General features: G+C 42.1%; 1 protein-coding gene across 1 annotated transcript in view; it reads right to left on the reverse strand.

Moving 5' to 3' along the window:
• pitpnc1a (phosphatidylinositol transfer protein cytoplasmic 1a) overlaps positions 1 to 3245 on the reverse strand; it is a 48098-nt gene extending 44853 nt beyond the window's left edge. Inside the window, exon 1 of the mRNA XM_085271052.1 lies at positions 2661 to 3245. Coding sequence (XP_085127178.1) covers positions 2661 to 2708 — 48 coding nt within the window. The 5' untranslated portion in view covers positions 2709 to 3245. The remainder of the gene's footprint in view (positions 1 to 2660) is intronic.
• Positions 3246 to 25171: the final 21926 nt, after the last annotated feature.

Here is a 25171-nt window from a genome sequence, read left to right on the forward strand (position 1 = left end):
ACAAGGGGTGAAACGGGCGTCTCGTTTATCAGAACGCAGAGCTTCCACTCTGAGGACGTAAACAAGATCTTGGGCCTGGGCCTAGATGCGGCGTGGGGCAGCTCCGTATGAAGGTACACAAACAAACACACTTAAACTCCCACAGAGCCTGATCTTGCACTGACAGCTGCAAGACGATGGAGCGATGTTTGGTGTATGCACTCACAAAAGTTATTTATTTGGCTTAATAAACACGAAGCAATACTTTTCAAGTAAAATGCAACTAAAATATGGAAAATCAAAAGTTTATTTATTCAAATAATTAATCATTAATACTTTATCACCCATATACATAAAGGCCATGTGGACCTTGAAATTTTGACTTGTCCCCAAAATGGTCGAAGAGTTGGGTCAATGTGAAGCACACATGGTAAAATCTAGGTGGAGCTGATTTTTCTGTCTGTGTTGAGACACCAGTACTTTGTGATTGCCTTGTGCACATACACCGAATATCCCCGTAAAGCTTGTCTTAAATATATAAATAAAAATTTAAAGTTAAAGGGAGAAACACTCTTCAACCAAATCGTGAGGGCGTAAAATGTTAGCTTTTATGGCAGTGCTCAAACTTGGTGATGATGAATGGCTGCTATTTGTCCTCTTAATTTCTACAGAGGCAGTAAATGTGTACCTTCCTTTTTTTGACATGACTTCATATCCTGTAACTGAAGATTATACTCTCATAATATGACTGTATAAACATTATGTATAACTCTTACAATTGCAAGAGAAACCCAAAACACCATTTGAACTGAAACTCATCTAATCTGACTGTTGATAGCACATTTCAAAATAAGATTCCACAACAAGTGTAAGTGGGTTTTCTTCCTTTCAAGGTTTAAACGCTCAAAGATCTGTGAAGAACCTTAAACAATATGTATGTGGTGGCACAATTATGTTTTCACTGCAGTGGTTCAACTTCATTGCTATTTGGAGGTGAGACTCCCCAGAAGAAGCCTGTTGATGTCTGTTGGTGATAAAACATTCTTTAGCTCTTCAAGTCCTTGTCATATTGATGTGAAGAGAAACCTGTTGCCCTCACGCTGCAGTGCCATTTGAGGAGACTGTGAATCGTGAGTGAGAAATGCATTCAATATATCAGCACAGCACGGCCCTACATGAACCGCTCCTCATCACGAATCTATGAGAAAAAAAGGCAGTGTACTGACTCTGGGAGGTGAAGATGTGTTTTTATTATACATCCAGTTTTTACAGGAACAGCTAACAGTATGTTAGGCAGTTTGCACCACTCCGGGTGACTCCACTGAAAGACAATGCTTCAAATCTGACTGCTGCTGCACTGAGTACTCGAAGAACAATAACCTTATTGCCTTTCATTTTATGTTTGCCTTTAAAAAAAAACAACGACTGTGAAACAGAACTGATTTAAAATGATTGTCCGGGCTGTGTAGAGCTCATATAAAGAGTTGTGTGTGTGTGAAGATGAGTGCGTGATTTATGTATCTTAGGTGTTCAAAAGAATAGATTTCACGTGCTCATTTACCAAGTCACTCTCAGATCGATGGATTAGGCCGGGCCACGTTATTATCATTACAACAAAAGATGTGATAGCCTTTGGTCTGCCACTGAGGACAACTGTGGCTCTTTTATCACCACTGGAGCGATGCAAAGCAGAAGAACCAATCAGCCTCAGGACACGATGTGATAAAGCAGCGCTTTGGCAAGAAACATAAATAGACCTCAGGAGGGGCTGTTAAAGCTGGCTTTCTGATTAAAGGCATGTACAGATGACTCCAATTTCATCCTCACAACAATGGGCTTCGCCTGACTGATGCGATGAATCAAGTCTTCACAAACAGCAAGGCTGACTAAACTACCATTTAATGTGGCCAACTCTACATTGTGAACCTGTGTGGCAACCCAGGTATTTAGAACTACGCAACACCACATGATTAACTGCACACTGTCAAACTCAATAAAAGTCTTCAGGTGGAACATCTATTGTGCCGTTTCAGGTGTGTATCGATTGAATCATTTGAAGACAATCAGCCCAAACAGCAGGAAAGTAAGGGAACGAGGATTTCACAAAACCACTCTGCTGTGTGATCGATTATAAGCATGAAGACTGGGGGACCTGGTTAGCAAAGGTATCTAACGTGATCACTGTGTGCAATACATCATTTCTGTTTGACCACACATGCAGCAGCTGCACAGGTGTGAACTTGCGCATTAGGGAGATTGCATGCAAACAAAGAAAAAAAAAAGAAGAAGCACATTCTAGTTTCATTATAATATAATACAATCACCCTGCCCGGTGGCTCCAGGAGGGGAAGACGCAGAAAGCAATCTGTAGCTACACATACTCACAGAGCACAAGCAAAACAGAGACATGATTCACTACCAAGATTAATCACACGACTCCCTCTGCTGCTGCTGGACGCAAACAAGCTGAGTGGAAGGAGAGACAAACAGCAGCTCCACCCCGCGGTGGCTGCCCGACTCCAGCTCTTGCTTGTATGAGGCTTTGGTGCAAAATATTGTGAACTTCCCTAAAATACTGCGGCGATCGCTTTTGCAATAGAACAAGTGCAGCAAAGCAAAGCAGGCAAAACTTGCTGATCTGCAAGTCTGCGGCTCGCAAAAATCAATAAAACTTCCCCTACCTCCTCCACTGTGAGAGGCATGCAGATGCGGTACTCCTTCATCAACATAGTCCAAGCACAGTGACGATGATGATGATCGAACTTTCCTCTGTGGGGTTCTCTCCCGATGAAAGTATTCTCTGACTGCAGCTGAGGTTCAGAAAAAACACTCAATGCTTTTCTCACTTGTGCATCAAGAAGACCTCCTGGAACGCTCCGCTGTGCCTACGTGAGTCTCCACAGACACGAGGTGTACTAGAGGTCCTTCCAGTACACGAGACGATCCCACTGTGATCAGCAGCTGTCACTTTCCTAAACTACTCCGACGACTAGTTTGTGCGACTGGGTAACAGTGTCAAAAGTCTGAAATTCAAAACAAACTTCAAAACAAGTCGCCCCTTTCAACCACAGCTTCAAGGGGGCTGTGTGTCCGCTCGAGTCCCGAAGAAGAACCGAGACTTTTTGGTCTCTCCGTGACTCTTCACGTGTAAATAACGTCCACTGAGCCGCTCTCTACCAGTGTGTCTCCACGCCCTTTGAGTTTTCTCCTTACTGTTCCGTCCAGGGATGCGCGGCCGTGCACAGAAAAGCTGTGTCAAGCACTAGAGAGCCAGCCAACAGGAAATGCAACCGGACCTGACCTTCAGCGTAAAAGCATCGCTGCAAAACAACCGCACAGCGGCCGCTTCACTGCGCAATAATACACACCGCAGTGGAAATCTGTCATAGTTAGGAGCAGCTTGAACCACTTCTCGAGTCCGACTCAAACAATGTTGGAGATTTGTTTATTATTTTTTCTAATGAGCGGAAGTTCTGCGTGATTTCTGTTTTATTTTTTTTACACATTTGTACCCCGCAGAATCTGCGCGTGCTAAGCGCTCGATCTCAAAGATTTCCAATCACAGTAAATACAATGATAGCCTACACGGAAACAGAAAATCGAAGCGCATTAAAAACCATTCAAAAAGACACACACAGTTCAGATAGGACGTTACAGAAAACCATGTTAACTGCATTGCATAACTACGTTTCATAATTGTGCAGATTACTGATTCTGACCCCCCTTTATTTTTTATTTTTTTATTATCAGTAAAAATATATTTGGCTCAAGTGGCACATGGGAGGTCATGCAAGCCCATATACAGCATCCAGGCCATTCCACCCTGTTCTGTTTCTCAGCCCGTTGTGGAGCTGACCTTGGTCTGAGTTGGAGCTGACCAGGGTTCTGAAATTTAGCCAGGTTACAAATCTTTATTTTTTCCCACAAAGTCATCAGACTTTGAAATTATGACTTTAAAAACAGATTTAAATTATTTCCACTGTCCTTAAGCGTCTCTCAGCAGGGCATTTTTGACTGAACGGTTTCAGTATTTACTTTGTTGATGGTAATTAATCAATTACTATATTTTTTTATTAAACAGTTAGAGGTCATCAGTGACACACAACTTGCTACCAGATTGTGGAAACTTTATATTCTTTCACAAGTCTTTCTCATAAGCCAAACAAGTCCAGGGGCTAACCTGAAACATATTTCCCTAAGACATTAAGAGTAAGACACTTCTCGTTTTCTAATATTGCCACAGCAGTAAGAACTTTAAATGTCAGTGAAGAATTCACATCTGCACTTCTGTACTTCCCCAAGCTGATTTAGATGAAGTCTGGTCTGTGTGATTTGCAGGTTCTTTCCAGGAGGTCAAAGGTCACATTCTTTATGGGAGAAAACTTTTATTTAATTGGTATCTGTCACTCTTATCCTCTACATCCTTGCATACTTAGAAATGTGTGACAAAGCACAGTAAATTTACCTGATAACATGTGAATCGCAGATCCATTAATCGTGGCTGTTTCATGCAGAGCACACCCACCGTGCTGAACAAACTCAGAGTTTCCTGTACTGTTTTCTGGCCAACGTGTCTGTGGTTTAAGGTCATCATGCTCACAACAGAGCACCTGCATATCCAAGTTACTCATTCTCTAATTTTTATTAACCAAAATAATTTATTTAAAGTTATATTTGACGTTTCAAAATGTAAAAAGAGAAGCAGAGGTCTACATGCAGTACCATTCTGTTCACGATAGATGTCAGTAGAGATCTTCATTTCAGTTGTGATACAATATTTACAGTTTTTCTCAGTCGCTTTGGTGCGTTTCTCAGATCAGAATTGAAATTCTCATAACTATTAGTTCAACCTCCACAACACTCAGTCATTTGTGCACATCATAGTAGCAATTTCTCCTCTCTCTGAACAAACTGCAAATGATTTTGGACATGAATCAGTTGCTTCCATACATTTCCCTGCTGCTTTCTGACATTTCCATTTGCTTATGTCATGTCAGTCAAAAGTAATCATACCTATGGATGCTGAATAGTCGTTCCCAATAAAACTATTAGTCATACATCCATTGCTTGAGTCATCACACACAAAATTGTTGAACTAGTTATCACATGCCAAATATTGGCCATCTGTCAAGCAAATCCTATACCTTTCTGTATCATTGTTCCTGGAAATGTCTCCGAAATTGAACAATTGATCTCGGGTGAATTACAGCTGTCACTCATGAGGAGGCGTGTGAAAGTTTAGTTGTAACCAATGACAAACAACTTGTTCACTGTCAATTATGGATGAATCCTGTGAATCCCCAATTGGCAAGCATATATAAACTGCGCAGGAGCTAGTGTGTACCATTTCTACACTTCTGTGACACAAAATGGAAGGTCAGCACCGTGAAAGAGGGGTGAGGATGCAGGGAGGAAGGGGAAGGGGAAGAGGGAGAAGAGGCAGATATAGGCGGATTCCTAATGAAATAAGGGCTACAATTGTGGACCATGTTGTCAATCACGGCCTCACCATGGAGGAGGCTGGTCGAAGGGTGCAACCCAATATTGGAAGAACTACTGTCAGTTCAATCATTCAAACATTCCGTAGGGAAAACAGGTATGCAAACAGTAATACACTGTACTGTACTGTGCCATCTCAGACACATCACATGTTACTGTACTGTATTTGCAATTTCACAAAAAGTTTACTCTGCACCACATAGGATTGTAAGACAACCTCGCGGAGGCGGAAGAGGGCCCCTTTTTACCCCACAGCAAGAAGAAGCCATTTGTGCAATGGTCATTGCAAACAATGCAATAAAGCTGAGAGACATACAAAGCGCTGTCATAGAGAATTACACGGTATTTGGCAATATTGAATCTGTTCCAATTTCAACAATTGACAGAGTACTCAAGAAAAATGAAATCCACATGAGCAAATGGCCCTGCTAGCAGCCATGGATGCAGCATGTGACGACATCACAGCAGGGTCCTGCAGAGGATGGATTCGCCACTCCAGGAGATACTTTCCTCGCTGCATTGCGAGGGATAACATCTGTTGTGATGTAGATGAAAATATGTGGCCAGACAGACAGGAACGTCTGGATGTGCCAGAATGATTTACTGTACTGTTACATGTGCTGTTTATTGTTCACATGAGTGCACAGCTCTACCAAATGGGTGATTTTATGTTTACATGTATTCTACAGTGCACAAGTGACTGTAGCATTTTTTTTTTTTTGCACAATTCTGTAGGATTACAAACACTTCTACACAATGGAAATGTGAAACGTACGTATTCAGTGTCTCAGTTACTCCCAAGACTCCCATAACATCTACAGTGACTTTACTGCACATTTCAGATGGCTGTACAGGTAGGCCATAGTGCTGTCGTCAGCATTTTCAGGTGTCACCAATTGTTTTTGCAAAGGGAAACACTGAAATTATAAACTGTCATAGTGGAAACATGACAATGCCATTTGACTATCTTGTTCATAAAGATGGTGTCAAGACTTTTCATTTTGATGGCACTGACAGTTTCATTGACATGGATACTTGCTTTTGAGGTATGGATAATCAATTCTGTGCATGTGACGTGCTTTTGCAGGCTATCCACTAGGTTTTGCAGTTTGCACTAGTTGTTTTGGGAAATGCACTAACTGCTGTGCAAATGTTAATGGTGTTCTGAGAAACGCACCAAAGCGACTGAGAAAAACTGTAACTACTACAAATGATAAAACCTACCGGTAACATGTTATAATGTCATTAAAAAGAACTATTCCTGACTCTTGGAGTATTTTGCATATTAAACAGTACATAACAATTATGATTTGGTTCAGATAGAGGGGGAGGAGGTGGAGGTGGTCAACAAGTACAAGTACCTCGGGCTGTGGGTGGACAACAAACTGGACTGCTCATGCAACACAGAGCACCTGTATAAAAAAGCCCAAAGCCGACTGTACTTCCTCAGGAGGCTGAGGTCTTTTAACATCTGCAGGAAGCTCCTGAGGATGTTTTATCAGTCAGTGGTTGCTGGAGTACTTTTCTATGCTGTGGTGTGCTGGGGGAGCAGCACAGCAAAGAAGGACTCATCCAGGCTGGAAGAACTGATCAGGAAGGCTGGCTCTCTGGTCGGCATGAAGCTGGACACTCTGGTGACAGTGGCAGAGAAAAGGACACTAAAAAAAATGATGGACATTATGAACAATGCTGGGCATCCTCTGCACACGGCCATAAACAACCAGAGGAGTCTGTTCAGTGACAGGTTGCTTCTCCCAAAGACAAGAACAGACTTAAAAATTCCTTTGTCCCACACGCCATCAGACTGTTTAACTTCTCTCTGGAGGGGAGAGGAAACAGGAGGACAAAGGAGGGAGGAACAAGCAAGCTGTAGTGCCTCTTCACTTCACTGTGCAATTACGTTTTGTGCAATACTTTTGTTAATAGTCAACGGTGCAATAGACTTCCATACTCAAAATGTGCAATTTCACATGTATTTTTATTTTTTTATTTTTATTCCTATTTATTCTATTTATCCCCTTTGTATATTTTATTTATATTTGTCTCTGTATTTATATATGTGTATATATATATAATATTCTGTAACTCTGTAACTTGTGTCGCTGCTGTGCTTTTTTGGAAACCGAATTTCCCAGAGGAACCCACCCGAGGGATTAATAAAGTTTTATCTTATCTTATCTTATCTGATTTTATTTTAAACTGTAGAACAGATCAGATACAGCATGCTGGAAAGAAGTATGCAGATCCTTTAAGTGAAAGTACCAGTGAAAATATTGATTAGTAAAATATTTAAGTAAAAGTACATAAGGAAAATCACTGAAACTTTAATTAAAGCATTAAAAGAAATTGTACCCAATGCAGGAGAATGTTCCTAGAGATATTTTCTCCTACTTACGTATTAATATGCATTATGTTTATATTTTCATCCAGATTTCGGATACATATTTTATAAGCTCCTTATATGCTTTGTGTGCAAACAGATTAATAGCAAACGTTGTAATTAAACACATCAAATGAATCTGTTAAGTAAAACTTTCAGCTGATCCCTTTAGGGGTCGCTACAGTGACTCATCAGTATCTTCAGTTATCAGTATCAGTTCTTCCTTGTTTTCTCCTGCCTGCCAGCTCCTCACACAGCATCCCTTCACTCCACTGTCCCTCCTCTGCACATGTTCAAACCATCTCAGTCATGTCTTTCTCATTTTGTATCCAAACTGCTCAGCCTTACCTGCCCCTCAGATGTACTCGTATCCTGGTCATTCCCAACAAAAATCTTAACACCTTCAGCTCTGCTTCCTGTCTCTTTGTCAGAGTGGCTGTCTCCAAACCATCACAGCAGATTTCCCTACAATCTCGTAAACCTTCCCTTTCACTCTTGCTGCTATCCTTCTGTCACAAATTACCCCTGACCCTCATCTCTACCCACTCCACCCTGCCAGCACTCTATTCTTCACCTCTTGTGCACTGTCTGTTGCTTTGGATGGTTTGGACTTGTCCACCTTCACTAACTCTGCATCTTACAACTTTATGATTCCACCGATCTCCCTCTCATTAATACATAGTGTATTCTACCTTGCTGCGGACTTTTATACCTCCACCTCTCTAGACTCTTTTTCACCCGCTCCCTACTCTCACTACAGATCAGAATGTCTGCAAACTTCCTCACACACTGCCACAGTTCCTCTCTTGGCACCCTATCACATGTTTTCTCTGGACTCACAAACAGACATTGCATCTATAGTTCTCTCTTTTGACATGAAGCCATATTGCTTTTTGTCACCTCTCTTCCTGTCCTAACTTAGCTTTAGCAGCTCTTTCCCATACCTTCATGGTATGCCTCATCAAACGTATCCCTCTGTAGTTACTACAGCTCTCCACATTACATTTGTGCCTGAAAATTGGCACAAGTACACTTCTTCTCCAATCCTCAGGCATCCTCTCACTCTGTAGGATTGTGTTAAACAATCTGGTCAAAAAAGCCCACTGCCCTCTCTCTAAGCACAGTACACATTCTCAATTACACTCCACCCCCGTTTGTTATACACACACAGGGAGAGCTCCGAAGTCTCCGTGCTTATTATGAATTTTTAATGCCTAAATGCTTCAAGATAGTCACTGTGGGTTACCTCTAAGAGAATATGAAAACCACCGAAGCTGGGGAATAAAAATGAACATATACTAACTGCTTTGTAAAATTAATTACTTTGGGTGATCTCTTTGAAATTTATTATCATTGTGCAATGGCATAAGTATGTTGTGGAATAGCTTAAATGATATCTGGTAGCTATACTCCCTTTTTGGTAGCGATTTGTGGGAAGAAGAAGACACACCCACAGAAAACGCCAGTAGCCACAGGGAGAACACAAACACTGAATGTACCTCAGCAGAACAAGAAGTTCAGAACTGGAGGATTACTCTACCTCCCTTTAGGACTCATATTAAATGATGAAATCATTAAACCTAATTATTAGCTTTTTCCCAAGACAGTAAACAAACAATAACCAAACAGCCTGAATTAAGGATACTTGAAGCTACTTTAAGCTCAATAAAACAGATAGTGCTGAGGCAAACAGGAATCATTAAACACAAAAACTTTGCAACCTCTGTGTAGGTTGCAAAGAAGCAAAACTGAAGTTGTCATGCCTGAACACAAGAGGGTGCAACGCGCTTGCACGTGCTCTTTCGCATGTTGGCGTCAATGAGTGCAAACGCATTGGTACACACTCAGACAGTACCAAAACATGCCAGCATACACAGTGCAGCTCTCACACCCCTCCTGAAAGCACATATAGAGAAAATGAAACCTCGCACATGTGCAACTGAGGCAACAATTGCTTGGTGAAAAGACAAAATGGTGAACTGAGCTCTTGTTGCCTTTCAGGAATCACCAACAAATGTCAACAAAGGTAAAAGTAGCTACAGAACAACTAAAATCACAATTTAACTGAATGAGATTGCAATATAACAAATTTGCATACATATTTGCAAAGTATTGGTTAGCTTGGTGATGATCGTTTACTTGTTACTGTTGTTACTTGCTACCACACTTCATGGTGTGGAATACAGTGGAATTTTACGAAGGTGCCTGTTTTCACTGGTGCTGGTGAATATGGTCAAAGTGCTTCTAGAAGCAAGTCTCACAACCCAGCCGACATGTTCAAATGTTTCTCGATATTTTTTCACTGTTAATCTGCATGAAAATAAGTATGAAAACTCTTTTTTTCTCTTGATAGTCATATGCCTACAACCATGTAGGCTCTCTGGAATAGTCTGCTAGATTTCAGTTCAGGAGTGTTCGATCGCTCTCTTACAATGTCTCTGACATGATTGTTGTTTTCCTGCATTGATTTAATTTGTAATTAAATAACCTTAATAAAAATATTAAAATTAACTACGGTGAGCCAAAACATCAGGCTTCATTCAATTCTTGTTTTCTGCTTTTGGATCTGTATGATGTCAGCAGGAGCAGACATCTCAACGACACAGGTGTGAATGTTAGCACAGAGTCCCCACCCACCCGCTGTCACATCCTTGTGTTTGTGAGGGAAAGCCAATCAGAACCAAGTTAGTTTAATTCAATGGTTGTCTTAAAGGGAGGGAGGGTAAAACTGATTATTTTGATTGAACTAAGCTGCGACATAAGACAAGCACAGGCTAAGTAGGCTATGGATTATTTTGAACATCGACTCAAACAAAGCTATTTTACTAGAGTGCTCAGAATGAGCATAATACTTCTCATTTAACAGTTGGCTGACGATTCATACAGTATTAAAGTTGCAAAGTTTTACTCGCATCTTCAACAGATCCCTGGAGCTGTGTGAAGTTCCCTCCTGCTTCAAACGCTCCACCATCATCCCTGTTCCCAAGAAACCCACCATCACAGGACTGAATGACTACAGACCTGTCGCCTTGACGTCTGTGGTCATGAAATCCTTCGAACGACTGGTGTTAGCCCATCTGAAAAACATTACAGGCCACCAGCTGGACCCTCTGCAGTTTGCCTACCGGGCAAACAGGTCGGTGGATGATGCAGTGAACATGGGGCTGCATTACATCCTGCAACACCTTGACCGCCCGGGAACTTATGCCAGGGTCCTGTTTGTGGACTTTAGTTCGGCTTTTAACACCATTGTGCCTGAACTTCTTTCCTCCAAACTCTCCCAGCTCAGCGTGTCACCAGCTACCTGTCAGTGGATCACCAGCTTCCTGTCAGACAGAAAGCAACAAGTGAGGCTGGGGGAGATCACCTCTGAAACCCGGTCCCTCAGTATTGGTGCCCCTCAAGGATGTGTCCTCTCACCACTACTGTTCTCCCTCTACACTAACGACTGCACCTCCAAGAACTCTGCTGTCAAACTCCTAAAGTTTGCAGATGACACCACTGTCATTGGCCTCATTCAAGATGGTGATGAGTCTGCATACCGGCAGGAAGTTGAGTGGCTGGTACTCTGGTGCAGTCAGCACAATCTGGAGCTGAACACTCTTAAGACTGTAGAGATGACAGTGGACTTCAGGAGACATCCCTCAACTCTGCTCCCCCTCACCATATCAGACAGCCCTGTGTCAACTGTGAAGACCTTCAAGTTCCTGGGTACAACCAACTCCCAGGACCTGAAGTGGGAGACCAACATCAACTCCATCCTCAAAAAGACCCAGCAGAGGATGTACTTCCTGAGACAACTGGGGAAGTACAGTCTTCCACAGGAGCTGCTGATCCAGTTCTACACTGCGGTCATTGAGTCTGTCCTGTGCTCCTCCATCACAGTCTGGTATGGAGCAGCCACTAAACAGGACAGGAGCAGACTGCAGCGGACTGTACGGGCAGCAGAAGGGATCATCGGCACCCCCCTGCCCTCCATCCAGGATCTATACCTCTCAAGAACCAGGAAACGGGCAGGGAAAATCATCACAGACCCCTCACACCCTGCACACAGACTTTTTGATCTGCTGCCTTCTGGCAGACGGTACAGAAGCCTGCAGACCAGGACCACCCGACACAGGAACAGTTTCTGTCACGGCTGGCGGAGAGCCATGTGGAGTGGAGGAAAAGGAGGACCCAAAATGCAGCAAACTGATGATACGAGTGACGTTTATTTACAGGGTGGTAGTGGCAAAAACAGGCAATGAAGCATGAGTAATTACAAACGGAAACCTAAACTGGGAGAAACTAAGTGACAAACCTGGGACCATACAAAAGGGGTGCGGGGCAGAGAGACGCAGAGACAGGAACACCATAGAACGCAGACGAGCCGACAAAGAACACAGACCGACACCCACTAAATATACACGCACACAAGGTAATCAGGTAATCACACACAAGAGGGAAGAACAGCTGAACCTAATACACATGAGGACCGGAGGAGACAAGCTGAACACAATGACAACAGACACAGACTTTCAGAACAAGACAGGAAATCTAGACCCGAACCGGACACAAGGGGGGAGGACACAGAATAGCTAGAACAGAGGAAAATAATCACAAAACACAAAACGCTGGGTCAAAATGACCCAGGACCATGACAGTTTCTTTCCCCTCGCCATCTCCCTTCTTAACAGTTGACCTGTCACACTGCTCCCACTGCCAGACTGCAGCTGCACCTTATGTACATTTTGTAGTATTCATTCCACCTCATTCATTTCTGTATTTTATGTATATAAGTTTATATTCGTTATTTATAGTTGGTTTACACAGCTTTGTGTATGTATGTGTAATGTGTATATATAGACACACGTGTGTGTGTGTGTGTGTGTGTGTGTGTGTGTGTGTGTGTGTGTGTGTGTGTATGTGATTTACTTTGCTGTGCTTGAGAGCCACCATCTACCGGAACCAAATTCCCTGTATGTGTCTGCACATATACTTGGCCGATAAACACAATTCTGATTCTGATGTGAAGTCTCTTTATGTCTTCTCCAGATTAATTCTTTATATACGCCCCCCACACACTTTGAAGAAAGTTAAAACACAAACACACAGAGAGCACATGATGTTTTGGGCTCTGCTGCCATAGGACAGCTACAAAACTATCTATCACCTCTAATTGGATTTTAAAGGAAAATAATATGACATTATGCTAAGCTGTTTGTAGTGTCAAACTGATGACACCTGCTACAATTAAGCAGACACACACAGACACACACACACACCAAACTGTTTATTCCCGATGATATCAGAGCGTCGGCAGAGAGGAGAAACAGTTGCTAAGAGACCTGGCTTCCTTGCCTCTTGCCGCTTAACATCATTATCTGGCCTTTACTGTCACTTTCCTATCCACTCAGCCCCGCCAGTCCGCTGTTACTGTGGAAAAAGGAGCTTGTTTCTCAGCTTGTTCGGTGGTGTAGGCTGTGCCGAAGCCAAAATTAATAAGGGGTTTATTGGAGCCATCCGTCTTGGAAGGAAAACACCGGTGCTAGATGGGCGAGCCAGGCAGCTTAATGACTGCATTACATCCAGGTGAAGACACAGGGGAGGGGTCGGGGAATGGAGGTGGGGTGGCGGTGGTGGGTGGTATCTATGGTTTCATTTGTCTTAATAGTGGGTTTTTTTTTGTCTTTCTTGCAGGGCACTATTTAATCCGTGTGAAGTCCAAAACGGAGCTGCTTTTCAGAACAGTCAGTATGAACATGAAAGATTTTGGTTCAGCCTAAAACTGTGACATCTTTGATCCTCCTACTGCTCGGTGGGAAATTTCTCTGTGGGCTGTTCGGCTTTTCATCTTTTCTTCTCTTGCTGAGAACACATTACAGGTCATCAAAAATGAAAAGAGATGGTATCACACATTCAGAGGTCCTAAACCTTACATTTTGTCATGATTTGTCACCGTAAGTGAATAATAGTGCTGTCACACTTCCACACAGAAACAAAGACATTTACTAAGGTTGCAAGAGTTTGGCTAGTTTTACATGACGTGTTTCTTTATTTCTGATAGTCTCGGTGCTTTCTTTAGTTGGATGCAGTGTGCTTGGCTTAGTTTGGGTGAAAAATCAGTGTCACATAGACAAGTTTCAGCATCTTCACAGAGGCAACCAGGAGGCAGAAAGCACCATTCTTCATGGCATAAAACAGAGCCAAGCTCCAAAGCAGAGATGACTCAGAGCTGTGCAGTTAACTGCTCAAAAAAGATGGATGGAAAATGTTCCATGTTCAGAGGTAAACACATGCTGCCTTTAGTTAACACAGAAGATTATGAATACACTATTAAAACTGCAGATTAAGGTCCCAGTAGTCCTGAAAGCAGTGAGATTCTGTGTAGCCCCCTAACCTGCAGGTCACCTGCTCTCAAAATGCAAAACTCAGATCTTTTAATTAGTGCACATGACCAAAAACACACACTTAAAAGCATCAAAAAAATTTAAACTGAGTTCCCTGTAATCAATAATTTTAGGCTAAAATATTGGGATGCACTGTATAACTACTGGTTATGTCTGGCTTACAATAATGTAAAAATCAGGTAACTTTACACCATTACTGAGAAATATGTATTGATGTAGTTGGTGACAGATATTTCCGCGCTGCTTACGTGTTTGTAGTATCTGTCAAATGTCTTTCAAGTACCATGAATCCGTTTTACCATAAACATTTTTACAGTAACACAGTCAGGGACACAAATGGTACTGCTGTGCTCCCGATACCTGAGAAAGAATACTCCATCCTGCTGTAGTTGCAGTGTTTTACCAGGAGGAAGCCCCAGGGATACCCAGGACAAGCTTCAGAGATTATATCTCCAAACTGGCATGGGAATACCTCGGTGTTCTACCTCGGAAGAGTTGGGAGAGGGAGGCCTGGACTTTTCTGCTTAGACTGGTGCTCCCAAGATGAATGGTTGGATACTTTATTAACAACACCTACTGATGGGCCATAGTTCTTAGGACTCTAATAGCGCAATGCAGACATAGACAGCTTGATTTGTTTTAAATTAGTTTAAATTATGATTGTTTCTGAGTGGCAAGGCTGAGCGCCCTGAGACGAGAGATTGACTCAAATGGAGATTCAACCCGAGAGCCAAGAAAGTGATGAATAAAGAACTTTATTTAACAATGGAGTGATGCACAAGGTGAACAGAGGTAAGGCTATGAACTGAGCAAAAACTCTAAATGTTAACTGAGAGACTCAGTTAAGGGAAGATTGCAAATAACATCAACTGTGAGGGGACACTATGATGGCTGGGTGCTGGAACATGACGGGGGATGCAGAGATGGGTCAAGGGCACTGTAATAGAAGGACAGGAGAGCCAAGTGGGTCCAGAAACACAGTGGACAGTTTGTCCAGTTAATTAGCTTTGATGCCTCAGGTTAAAGCCAATCTATAGAGAAATATTTCTGATACTGTTTCAGGTATTATGGTACATGTTTGATTTTGTATACTATGTTGTTAGAGAATATATGCTGTGTGTTTAATTTGTGTCGAGTAAGAAAACATTACAGCGCATGGGTGGTAACATGTTAGAAGGAGCCAGCACAGCAATGGAAATGTGAGCTGTAGCAGCAAATAGTTTTTTTTGACCGTGACATCGGTTGTTTGTATGTACGAGTCAGAAATAAATCTGGACAGCTCACATTAAGAAGGGGAAGAATTCTTTTTTCAAAGCTTGGGACAGAAATTCACCACTACACCTTACTTGTTCACAGGAGAAAATCAGGAGGGGAAAGTGAGCGACTGAGGTCTGGGTGAGTCCAGGATTCCAAGCTGAAGCGCGGGAGGCAGGTGATAGTGGCAGAAACTGAGAGGATTTTACTGGCAGCAGCAGTATGAAGAAGACCAGCGTCCAGGTAAGCAAGGCTATAGCGAGGTTTGAAAAATGACTTCTGTGAAACGACTAGGAGACAGGAGAACAAGGTGAGTACAAACACTATGAATAGCAAGGCTGATGTAAGACCACACACTAACATGGGCTAGCTGATGTTCTGTCAAAAGGTGGTTGAGAGCACCAGTCTTGAATACTGCTGCCTTGATTGCCATCAGATGGGAGCCCCAGGAGGAGCCACGAGGGCGCCACCCAGAGGAGGAGGGCAGAGGCTGTGGAAATTTACTGTGACTCACCCAGACTGACACTAAGGGCTGATGGTCCAGCGAGGACTCAGTGAAGGGGCTTCTTCCAGGGAGTGAACACATTTGGGAATACTCAAAGAAAAACACAAGTAAGAAAGTATGAAGCAACTAGAAGATTGCAAAGGTAGAGACGTCTGGAGAGGAGAGTTGTGGCTGGAGCTGGTTCTTTTCTTAACTGCCAAGATGATGAGACTCACTGACCTCAACTTTAAGGTCAATGTCAGAGGTCAAGTTTTCTGAAAACCTTGTGAATGTGATAAGGAGTTACATTGGATTTTCAAATTTATACCATATGTGTCATGATTCGGCCGTGTGGCAGGCAGGATGAGGACCCAAATTGCAAACTCACAGACACGGGGGATAAACTCAAAATGCAGCTTTATTGCTGACAGGTGATAAACAATAACGATGATACAAAAGCAATGCAAAACTACACTAAACTGGGAAAAGCTAAAGTAACATATACCGGAAGACACGGGGAGAACCACACACGGCATGAGGGAGAACGCGACGCCGAACAGAGGGAGACGCAGACAGAAATACACAGAGGGTAAACGAGGAAAGTTTGAACACACGGGGAACACAGGTGACGCTGATAATCATAACGAGACAGGGCGGGGTGAACTGAACATGACATGTACAGGCGTGAGAGTCACAAAGTAAACAGGAAGTGCACAGAGGTTCAGACAGGAGGAGAGAGAGCACGGGGAAAACACAGACATAACGGGCTGGGGAAACATGGAATAAAACATAAGGAGAGACGAGGGCTCAGATACACAGAGGGGCACACAGGGGGTGAGAGTCACAACGGGAAAACACATAAGGAACAACGTAACAGATCAACCCAGGAAGCATGGCCTAAATAAAGCACAAAATACAAAAATACATGAAAACTAAGAATACTGGGCCCACATGGCCCAGGACCATGACAATATGTGCATCTACCAGGAGGCTGAAGGGTGCCGCTGACATCCAGCAGTATCTTTAAGAAATGCAGTTGTTCACTTCATTCAAAGAGCCTAATATTTTTTCCTTCATGTACAGTCAGACAGCGAAACAATGTCTTTAGAGTTAGCAGTTGCATGCAGTTATCAAGCAGTTGCATGATTATCGTGCATGCTCACCTGTTCAGTGTTTACTGGTGAAAAGTGTTCAGAATCTTTAAAATTAACAAAAAGACAAACATGGTTATTTGTTTAAATGTAACAGCCTGCTGGGGTTTAATAATAGTCTCCTGAGAAGATTTATTAGGATGTTTATTAAAAGTGTGAACTTAGGTGCTGTAATACTACATTATCACAATCTCATTTTCTTATTAGGTGTAAACCTATAGGAAGTCAATCTGATTAGCTCAGTCTGAGGATGCTGACTGAACAACTCTATGCTTTGTGTAAATCAGACATTAAACACAATGAATACCCAAACCGGTCCTCTGCAGAGCACTGAAACCAGTTCATTAGTCCGAGGAGACTGATGATGAAGTAGCTGAAGGGTGCAAAGTAATTATGTCATAAATTTTGGAAATTGTGGAGAATCCTTGTGGTGCAGTTTGCTGCTCCATATGATATCCACATGTGTATGTAGCACACACATGTATGTATCCCATGCTGTATGCAGTCAGATACTCGCTTACACATACACATGCACACACATACACACTATAGCACACTTCAATGCACCTTTTCAACATGGCCTCTCAAGGTTTGCTGTCAAGGTGGCAGTTGAGAGATGCCACTACGGGTGACACTGACAGCAACTCAAGACAAAACACCTTTGAGGGGTTTTATGAGATGAGGTGACAAAGTTTGTCTGTAGATAAATTGCAGTCAGTCTTCACAGGAATGTCAGACTTCACCGCTTTCTGCAGCGGCACCTGTTCGTTACTGCATAAAGCCCAGTGTCACCTGATGCAGCTTTAGTCTTGAACGGTTTGTGTGAATAACACGCATGCCAGCTGTAGAGAGATATAAACTCTTTCATAACTCACTGTAGGCGTCTAAGTCCATGTCATTCATTTATAATCTTTGCATAAAGGAACATATAGAAGATGCAGTAGTTTGTGATACATGTGGGGATTTACTTAAAACGATCGATACACAAAAAAAGCCGAGAACACATTAAACAAAGATGTTAACAGATGTTACCGGTTGTTCCATCCAGATGGAAACTTGAGCTTTGATTAGCACAATAAAGTAATAATGTGTCAGGTTACCACTGAATTAAGACTGAAGCTAATACAAAAATGTAGGATTAAATCAGTGTTAATTAATTCAGGGTAATTCATTCCAATTAAGATGATCTTCAGATCAGCGAAATTAACATGGGTGTAGCCACAGGCTGGCTTGTGACAGTCAGAAGTGCTTCTGTGTTGCAGGTGGGTAATGTGCAGTTATCTTGGGGACCTCAGGAGTCCTGCAGGCTTTTCAGCTGATTTGTCTGTCCTGCCACAGTGTATGAAGATGGTTCAGATGGGACACAATGTTAGACTGTATGGCAAACAGAAGAAGTAGCCTGGAAAACAGGTGATGCTGGTCCTTGATTCTGTTGAACTGTTGCTTTCTTAACTTCACTGGGCTGGCTATTTGATTATTAATGTTTTAAAAAGTAATACAAATCATTACAATTTTAGGAAACTTAAATTTAACTTTAAAAACTTCGCAAAAGGTTATAGTAAATCTAATTAGACATTAGCAGTTCTGCTTGGATCCAATGATAAAAATGGAGACGAGAGAGATGTCACAGTGAGTGGGAAAGAGAGCAGGGCCTGATGTGGACAGTACTAGATGGTGTTGCTTGGATATCCTCTGAGGTGTTGTTGAAGTTATTTGCACCATTTTTAAATCCACTTCCAAACCCTGGATGAGTAAATCTTATCTGCATTCTGACATTTCAGGAAAATAACAAAACTTTTTTAAAACAACACTTTTTTTGTTCGATACCGATATTATAAATTTGGATATCTGTCGATACCAATACGAACCCAATATAGTGTATTTTATAATCAATAAAACTGTTTTTTTAAATATCTTGCTGCATTTTGTAAAATTTCATACTCAAGTTTTAAAAAACAAAACACTAAAGCTATTCTGTTATACCTTTATGCTCAAAATACACAGCACACAAAATATTTCATAGTTCAGCAATACTGATTAATCTAATGAACTTAAACCTGCACCATCCTCCCTATTCTGGTATTTTAAAGAGTACTTAGCAGAAATATTAAACAACCTAACTTATCTATCTATCTATCTATCTATCTATCTATCTATCTATCTATCTATCTATCTATCTATCTATCTATCTATCTATCTATCTATCTATCTATCTATCTATCTATCTATCTATCTATCTATCTATCTATCTATCTATCTAAATTGTAACATATGCTAGAAAAAAAGGAGATGGTGGGGTGCCCATGGAACTGTTCTACCAAGGAAGTTAGGAGTGGCAGAGACGTTTGAGAGGGTGGTGCAGGACATGCATGATGACAGCGAGACAGTGGTAGGAGTGACAGATTGGTTCAAGGGAGAGTAGGGAACAGGTGGAAGAGAGCCTGGATGTATGCTCTGGAGAGAAAAGGAATGAAATTAAGTTCAATAAGGAGAGATCATTGGAAAGAATAAACATGATTTATTGATGAACATAATACAGATAGGTGTTTGGCGGTTAGACTCCAATGGCCCGTCTTAGCGGACCGGAACCCCAGCTCTGAAAGGGATTAGAGTAGGACACCCCGGAGCTTAGAGGCTGATGGTGGAGATGATGACGGTGGCTTAAATGGAGCTTTAGTGATGAGAGCTGGAGATGGGGAGGAAGTGGGTTGCACAATGGCATCTGCAAAGGAGAATGACAGATGCACAGTGACATTTAAAGTAAGCGGCATGCATGCTGATTGGCCTGTAAAAGGCTGGGAGAAGGTGATTGGACTAGACCATTGATGACACAAACAGCTTGACAGCGTGGGAAAGTGGGAGTGATAAGGCTTAGATTTAGTTGGCAGCACCTGGGAAGAGACAAATGTGAGGCCAAAGGTCTTCCTTATTGAACGTGCGCATAAGCTTCATTAGAAGCAAGACAGAATACATGTGTATGAATGAGAGGGAGGCATGTGTAGCAGTGAAGATGCAAGGAGCAGAGGCAGGAGCAGGCTGATAAGTTTAAATACTTGCAGTCAACCATCTAAAGCAATGGACAGTGTACAAGAGCAAAGTGCAAGCAGGGTGGAGTGGTTGGAGATGAGTATCGGAGTGATTTGACAGAAGAATTGCAGCGGGAGTAAGAGGGAAGGTTTACAAGATGTTAGTGAGACCTGCTATGATGTTTGGATTGGAGACAGTGGCACTGATGAAAAGACAGGAGGTTGAGCTGTTTGGATTTTCACCGGTCAGAATGAACAGCATTAGAAATGAGTTCATCAGAGGGAGAGCTCAGGCTGAGGTGGCCTGGAAACAAAGTTGGAGAGGCAAGGCTGAGATAGAGGTGGGACAGTGGATATGTTGGACAAAGGATGTTGAATATGGAGCTGCTAGGCAGGTGGAAAAGATGAAGACCACAAGTGAAGGTGACATGCAGTGGTGTGAGGAGGTAAGAGAGAAGGATGCTAGGCATATAGTGATATGGAGACAGATCGTTACAGACACCATCTCCGTCAATAAGGAAAGTGTAGTTTAGTTTTCTGGTATACTTACATACAGATTTCTGGTAAGAGTCAAGGTATCAGACGTGTTTTTGAGCATGTAAAAAAGAACTACAAATTCCATGAACCAAAACTAACAATAAGGAGAGAAACACGAGTCCAAAGATGGTACAGAGTATAACAGGACCTCCTGGAATCTAGATGCTGGTGGTGGCAGTGGTGAAGCAGGTGGAGACTTGGATGACTATCACTGTCTGGCCAGGATAAAGTGGAAATGGCAAACGACGAATGACAGTCTTAAAGACAAAATGACAGAAGAGCAGTGAGATTTAAAGCACACAGAACAGAGGCTAATTTGCTCACAGAGGGCAGGCAGGAAAAAGACACCAGAGTGATGAGGACAGAATTAAGTTTGGCAGCATGGGGACGCAGAAGTGATGAGTGAATACAGATCTTCCTTATTGAACTTACACATTAGCTTCACTAAAGTGGCACTCATGTCCGTGAATTGCCTTTTCCTGCACACGATGATACCTCTGAAAGACTTTTTCTCATCTTTTTTTCAGGTCTCACTAGTGAAACATGCTTTTATCGTGCAATTTCCGCAGCTTTCTCACATTTTATTTCATTTTTGCCAGAATTCAAACTGGAGTTTAGATTCTTTTTTTTTAAGAAGAGGAAATATTCTTCTTATGATTGTGAAGGACTGCTAATGTTAATTCTTGCAATGTATAGATCTGTAAGACAAGAATGATTAATTAAAGTGCAGCAAGCATTTTTTTGGTGAATGCTGTGGCGCGATTGTTGTTTTTGTCCAACGATGCTGATGTTAAGAAAATCATCAGAAAATCAACATCGCTTGAGAAGCGGAAATGTCTTTTTTAGGGGTGGTTGTGTTGATTTGCCATGAATGCAAGATTACTGTGAGAAGAATCACCTGAGCACTTATCAGCAAACAGAACGAAGAAGCACGGACAGCAGAGAAATATCGGGGACTATGAGAATGCTGCTTCAAGTGGCATTACCTTTCATCACTTTCAAATGATAATTTGCAAATTATCCATGTTGTCATGGTCCTGGGTCGGTGACCCAGCGCTTTTAGTTTGTTATCATTTTCCAGATGATGATGATGATGATGATGATGATGATTGTTTTAGTTCTGTGTTATATTCGGTCTGCCTCTGAGTCTGCGTCTGTATCTGTCTGTCTATGGTGTCACCCCATCTGTTTGTGAAGCTGTCTGTTTAGATCTGTGTCTTGTTTGGTTCCCCGTGTCTGAGTTTCCTGTTTTATTGTGAAGGTCTCTGTCTGATGTGAGTGTGTTCAGTTTACATTTCCCCTGTCCCGTCAGTTCTGATTTCTCCCCTCTGTGTTGCCCTCCTGTCCCTCATCCCCTGATTACTGGTGTGTATTTAAGCCCTGTGTGTTCTCCTGCCTGTGGTCGGCTCGTCTGCATTCATCCGTCTACCTCTGCGTTCTATGGTGTTCCTGTCTCTGCCCCGCACCCCTTTTGTATGGTCTCAGGTTTGTCACTTAGTTTCTCCCAGTTTAGGTTTCCGTTTGTAAAGTACTCATACCTCGTTGCCTGTTTTTGTCACCACCACCTTTGTAAATAAAACATCACTCGTATCATCAGTTTGCTGCATCTTGGGTCCTCCTTTTCCTCCACACCACACGGCTCCCTCCGCCAGCCGTGACACATGTAGAAGAATGCACTTCTGTCACCACATGTGCTCTCATCCTTATCAATCATGCAGATGCAACCTTTTAGAGCCGTGGTTGATGCTTCAATGTCAAGGCTGTTTCCATGGATACACTGAAATCCAATCTCAGCTTCTGCTATTGCTGGTCAGAAACTCAAACATGCAGGGCGTGGTGGTGATGATGGTGGTTGTGGGGCTTCAGGACCAGCATTACAACGAAGAAAATGCCCCATCCTATCAAAGAGGCAGCCATAATGTGTCTTTTTATTCAGGCAATTTCAGACTTCCCATTTACCAATCTACTGGGTCAGGCAGCCATCGAGGTGTCATGCACATTTCATTTAGAGGAGAAGATTTTCTCTTGCATAATGTATAATGAAATCTGTACTTATTGCCAGCAGAGAGATATTGCTGTGAGAGATGTGGCATCTTTTTTTCATCTTGGGGCTCAGCTTGCGTTTCTCCTCCAAGATTAAACAGCAACTGCTCAATATCACAGCTATTAGTGTGTGATGTTCGACGGGGGGTTGCAGGCATCGTGGTGTGCACTTTTGTGCATATGTGTTTATTTCTTGTGCGGTTCCGTGTGTGCTCACACCACTGTGTGTGGTTGTGTGCCTGCTGTGTGTCAGACCTGCAGGTTTTTACAGACAAAATGCTTTTTTCCCCTACCCCCCCACTTTTTGTTGTTGTTGTTGTCACTATGGCCCCAGCATATTTTGGGCCTGCTGATCATCTCCTGCGCATAGCCAAACTGCTGCCTCCATGTCACTATGGAGACACTGGTTGCTATACATCAGCCAATCAGTGCGGAGTAGAGGATGTTAAAAAGTTGCCAGGTTTTTGTTTATCACTTGGAAAGTTAATCCCTGTTTTTGTGTTTCCTCGTTCATCTCTGTTGTTTGTGTTTCTTGTAATATTACAGTGGGCAAAAACAGAAGGCTGGAATGGAAAGACAAACCCCAACAAACTATTCTCAGTATTGTAAAAAACAAAACATGCCATATGCCACACACTAGCCCTACAGTATATGAGAAGAAAGTCCCATGAGTTTTCCCTAAAGATCAAAAACCATGGATGACTCCCTGGAAGACCACCTGCATGTCTGTAAAGTGTACTGGATCTCATAGTGGAAAAGCAGGTGCGTGGCCTGGAGGTTATATGAGTCAGGGACACAAATTATTGGCGTGCAACCTGAAGAATGTTAAAAATGAAATAAAATAAAAGAAATAAAGACATTTGCTCCTAGCCAGCAAACCCTTTTAGTGAGGAATTGCTGTGGTGGTTTTTGAGTATCCAGAAAATCCAGCTCTCTGTGATGAGCTTCAACTTGATGTCAGTTTGGGTTGTAGAAGTCAATGTTTGATGAATCCACGGTGAAATCAGAGAGGCACAGTTCATCGTAAGAAGGTGACTTTGCAAAGTAGCATAAGGAGATGGCCTTGAAGGGGAGAGCAGTTAAAACATTTTTTTCATGGTTTTGATCCCACTTCAAGCAAATAAATAATGACTGACTTTCCACAATTAGTTCTGTTAGAGGTCAAATTGAGCTGAAAGCTGTATGGAAACTTGAATTTCTGTTTTTAACTTTCTCAAGTCTTTTTCGTACTGTTTCTTTACTCGAGGAGATCAAACTACCTGAAAGACATCCTGGCATGAGATAAAAAGCTTATGGTACTCGAACAATTTCACACCTGTGTTGAATTTTTAATTACACTCCTGTGGATACATTTTTTTGCACGTCTGCATTAAATGCAACAAAGTGCTGTGAAGTCAGTTTTTCAAGGTATGTTCCTCATTTTTACTGCAGGTCTCCTTTGGACTTATTCTTTTTCACTGTCTTTAGTTTGTTCATGATATACCAGACTGACACTATGATGCTGACATTAGGGACCCGTGATATTGCAAGGCTCTGAATTTGTTGTGGGTGCTTTCATCTGGGTGAATGTTCGGGGTTATTGTCATGATTCTGTTCTCCATGACTGATTGTCATCCGCTGTGTTTTTTTCTAACCAGGTATGCTTTGAGTGCATTGACATTGTGTTTGGGATCATTATCATGCGGAAAGAAATCCAAAACACCACTGCCTGAAATGCAGCTCCAAACCAATGACTCAGCCTCCACCATGCTTTACAGATGCATGTAGACACTCACTGCTGGACCTCTGTGCTGACCTCCATAAAGCCTGGAGAACTATTGCTTGGGACCGATTACAATGAAGTCTTACAAATCCATACAAAAATATTCAGATGACAGAAAAAAAACTTACAAAGACTTTAATATGTGGGATCGTCAACAGGTACATGTATGAATAATACCAGATGTACATTTGTTTCTATTGCCCTGTTTTTAACCATGATTTAACATTCTTACTATAATTCCTGGCACAAGCATATGTTATTTCGGTCATATCGAAGATTTTGCCTTTGATAATACAGTTGAATTGTATTTTCTAATGGCTTAACCAACTTCCTTGTAGTACTGATTTCCACACTAGCTGTGCTGCACCAGATCTTGGCAGGTAACTCGGTAAATTGTTACCATAATGTTAGAGAAGCACAGCCAAAACACTAACAAGGCTTCTTTCTATAACCTGACCATTAAGAAGATTATGGTTGCTTTTAGAACAAGGCCAGCATTAGCAACAAGAACATCTGTAACAAGAACAGCATTAATGGCTGAAAGCAGAATGAAAGAATAGAAGAGGAAGGTGAGCGGGCAGAGTTCAGAGAGAATGAGAACGGTGAGTTAATGATCTTTCAGATGGAGGCTAATGAGTTCATTTGAGGAGCTCTAAGGTGGTGTCTA

This window comes from Mchenga conophoros, linkage group LG4, assembly GCF_057382185.1.
Source record: "Mchenga conophoros isolate Kocher_MC1m ecotype Shallow Benthic linkage group LG4, M_conophoros_male_GT1.1, whole genome shotgun sequence".
NCBI classification, from domain to species: domain Eukaryota; kingdom Metazoa; phylum Chordata; class Actinopteri; order Cichliformes; family Cichlidae; genus Mchenga; species Mchenga conophoros.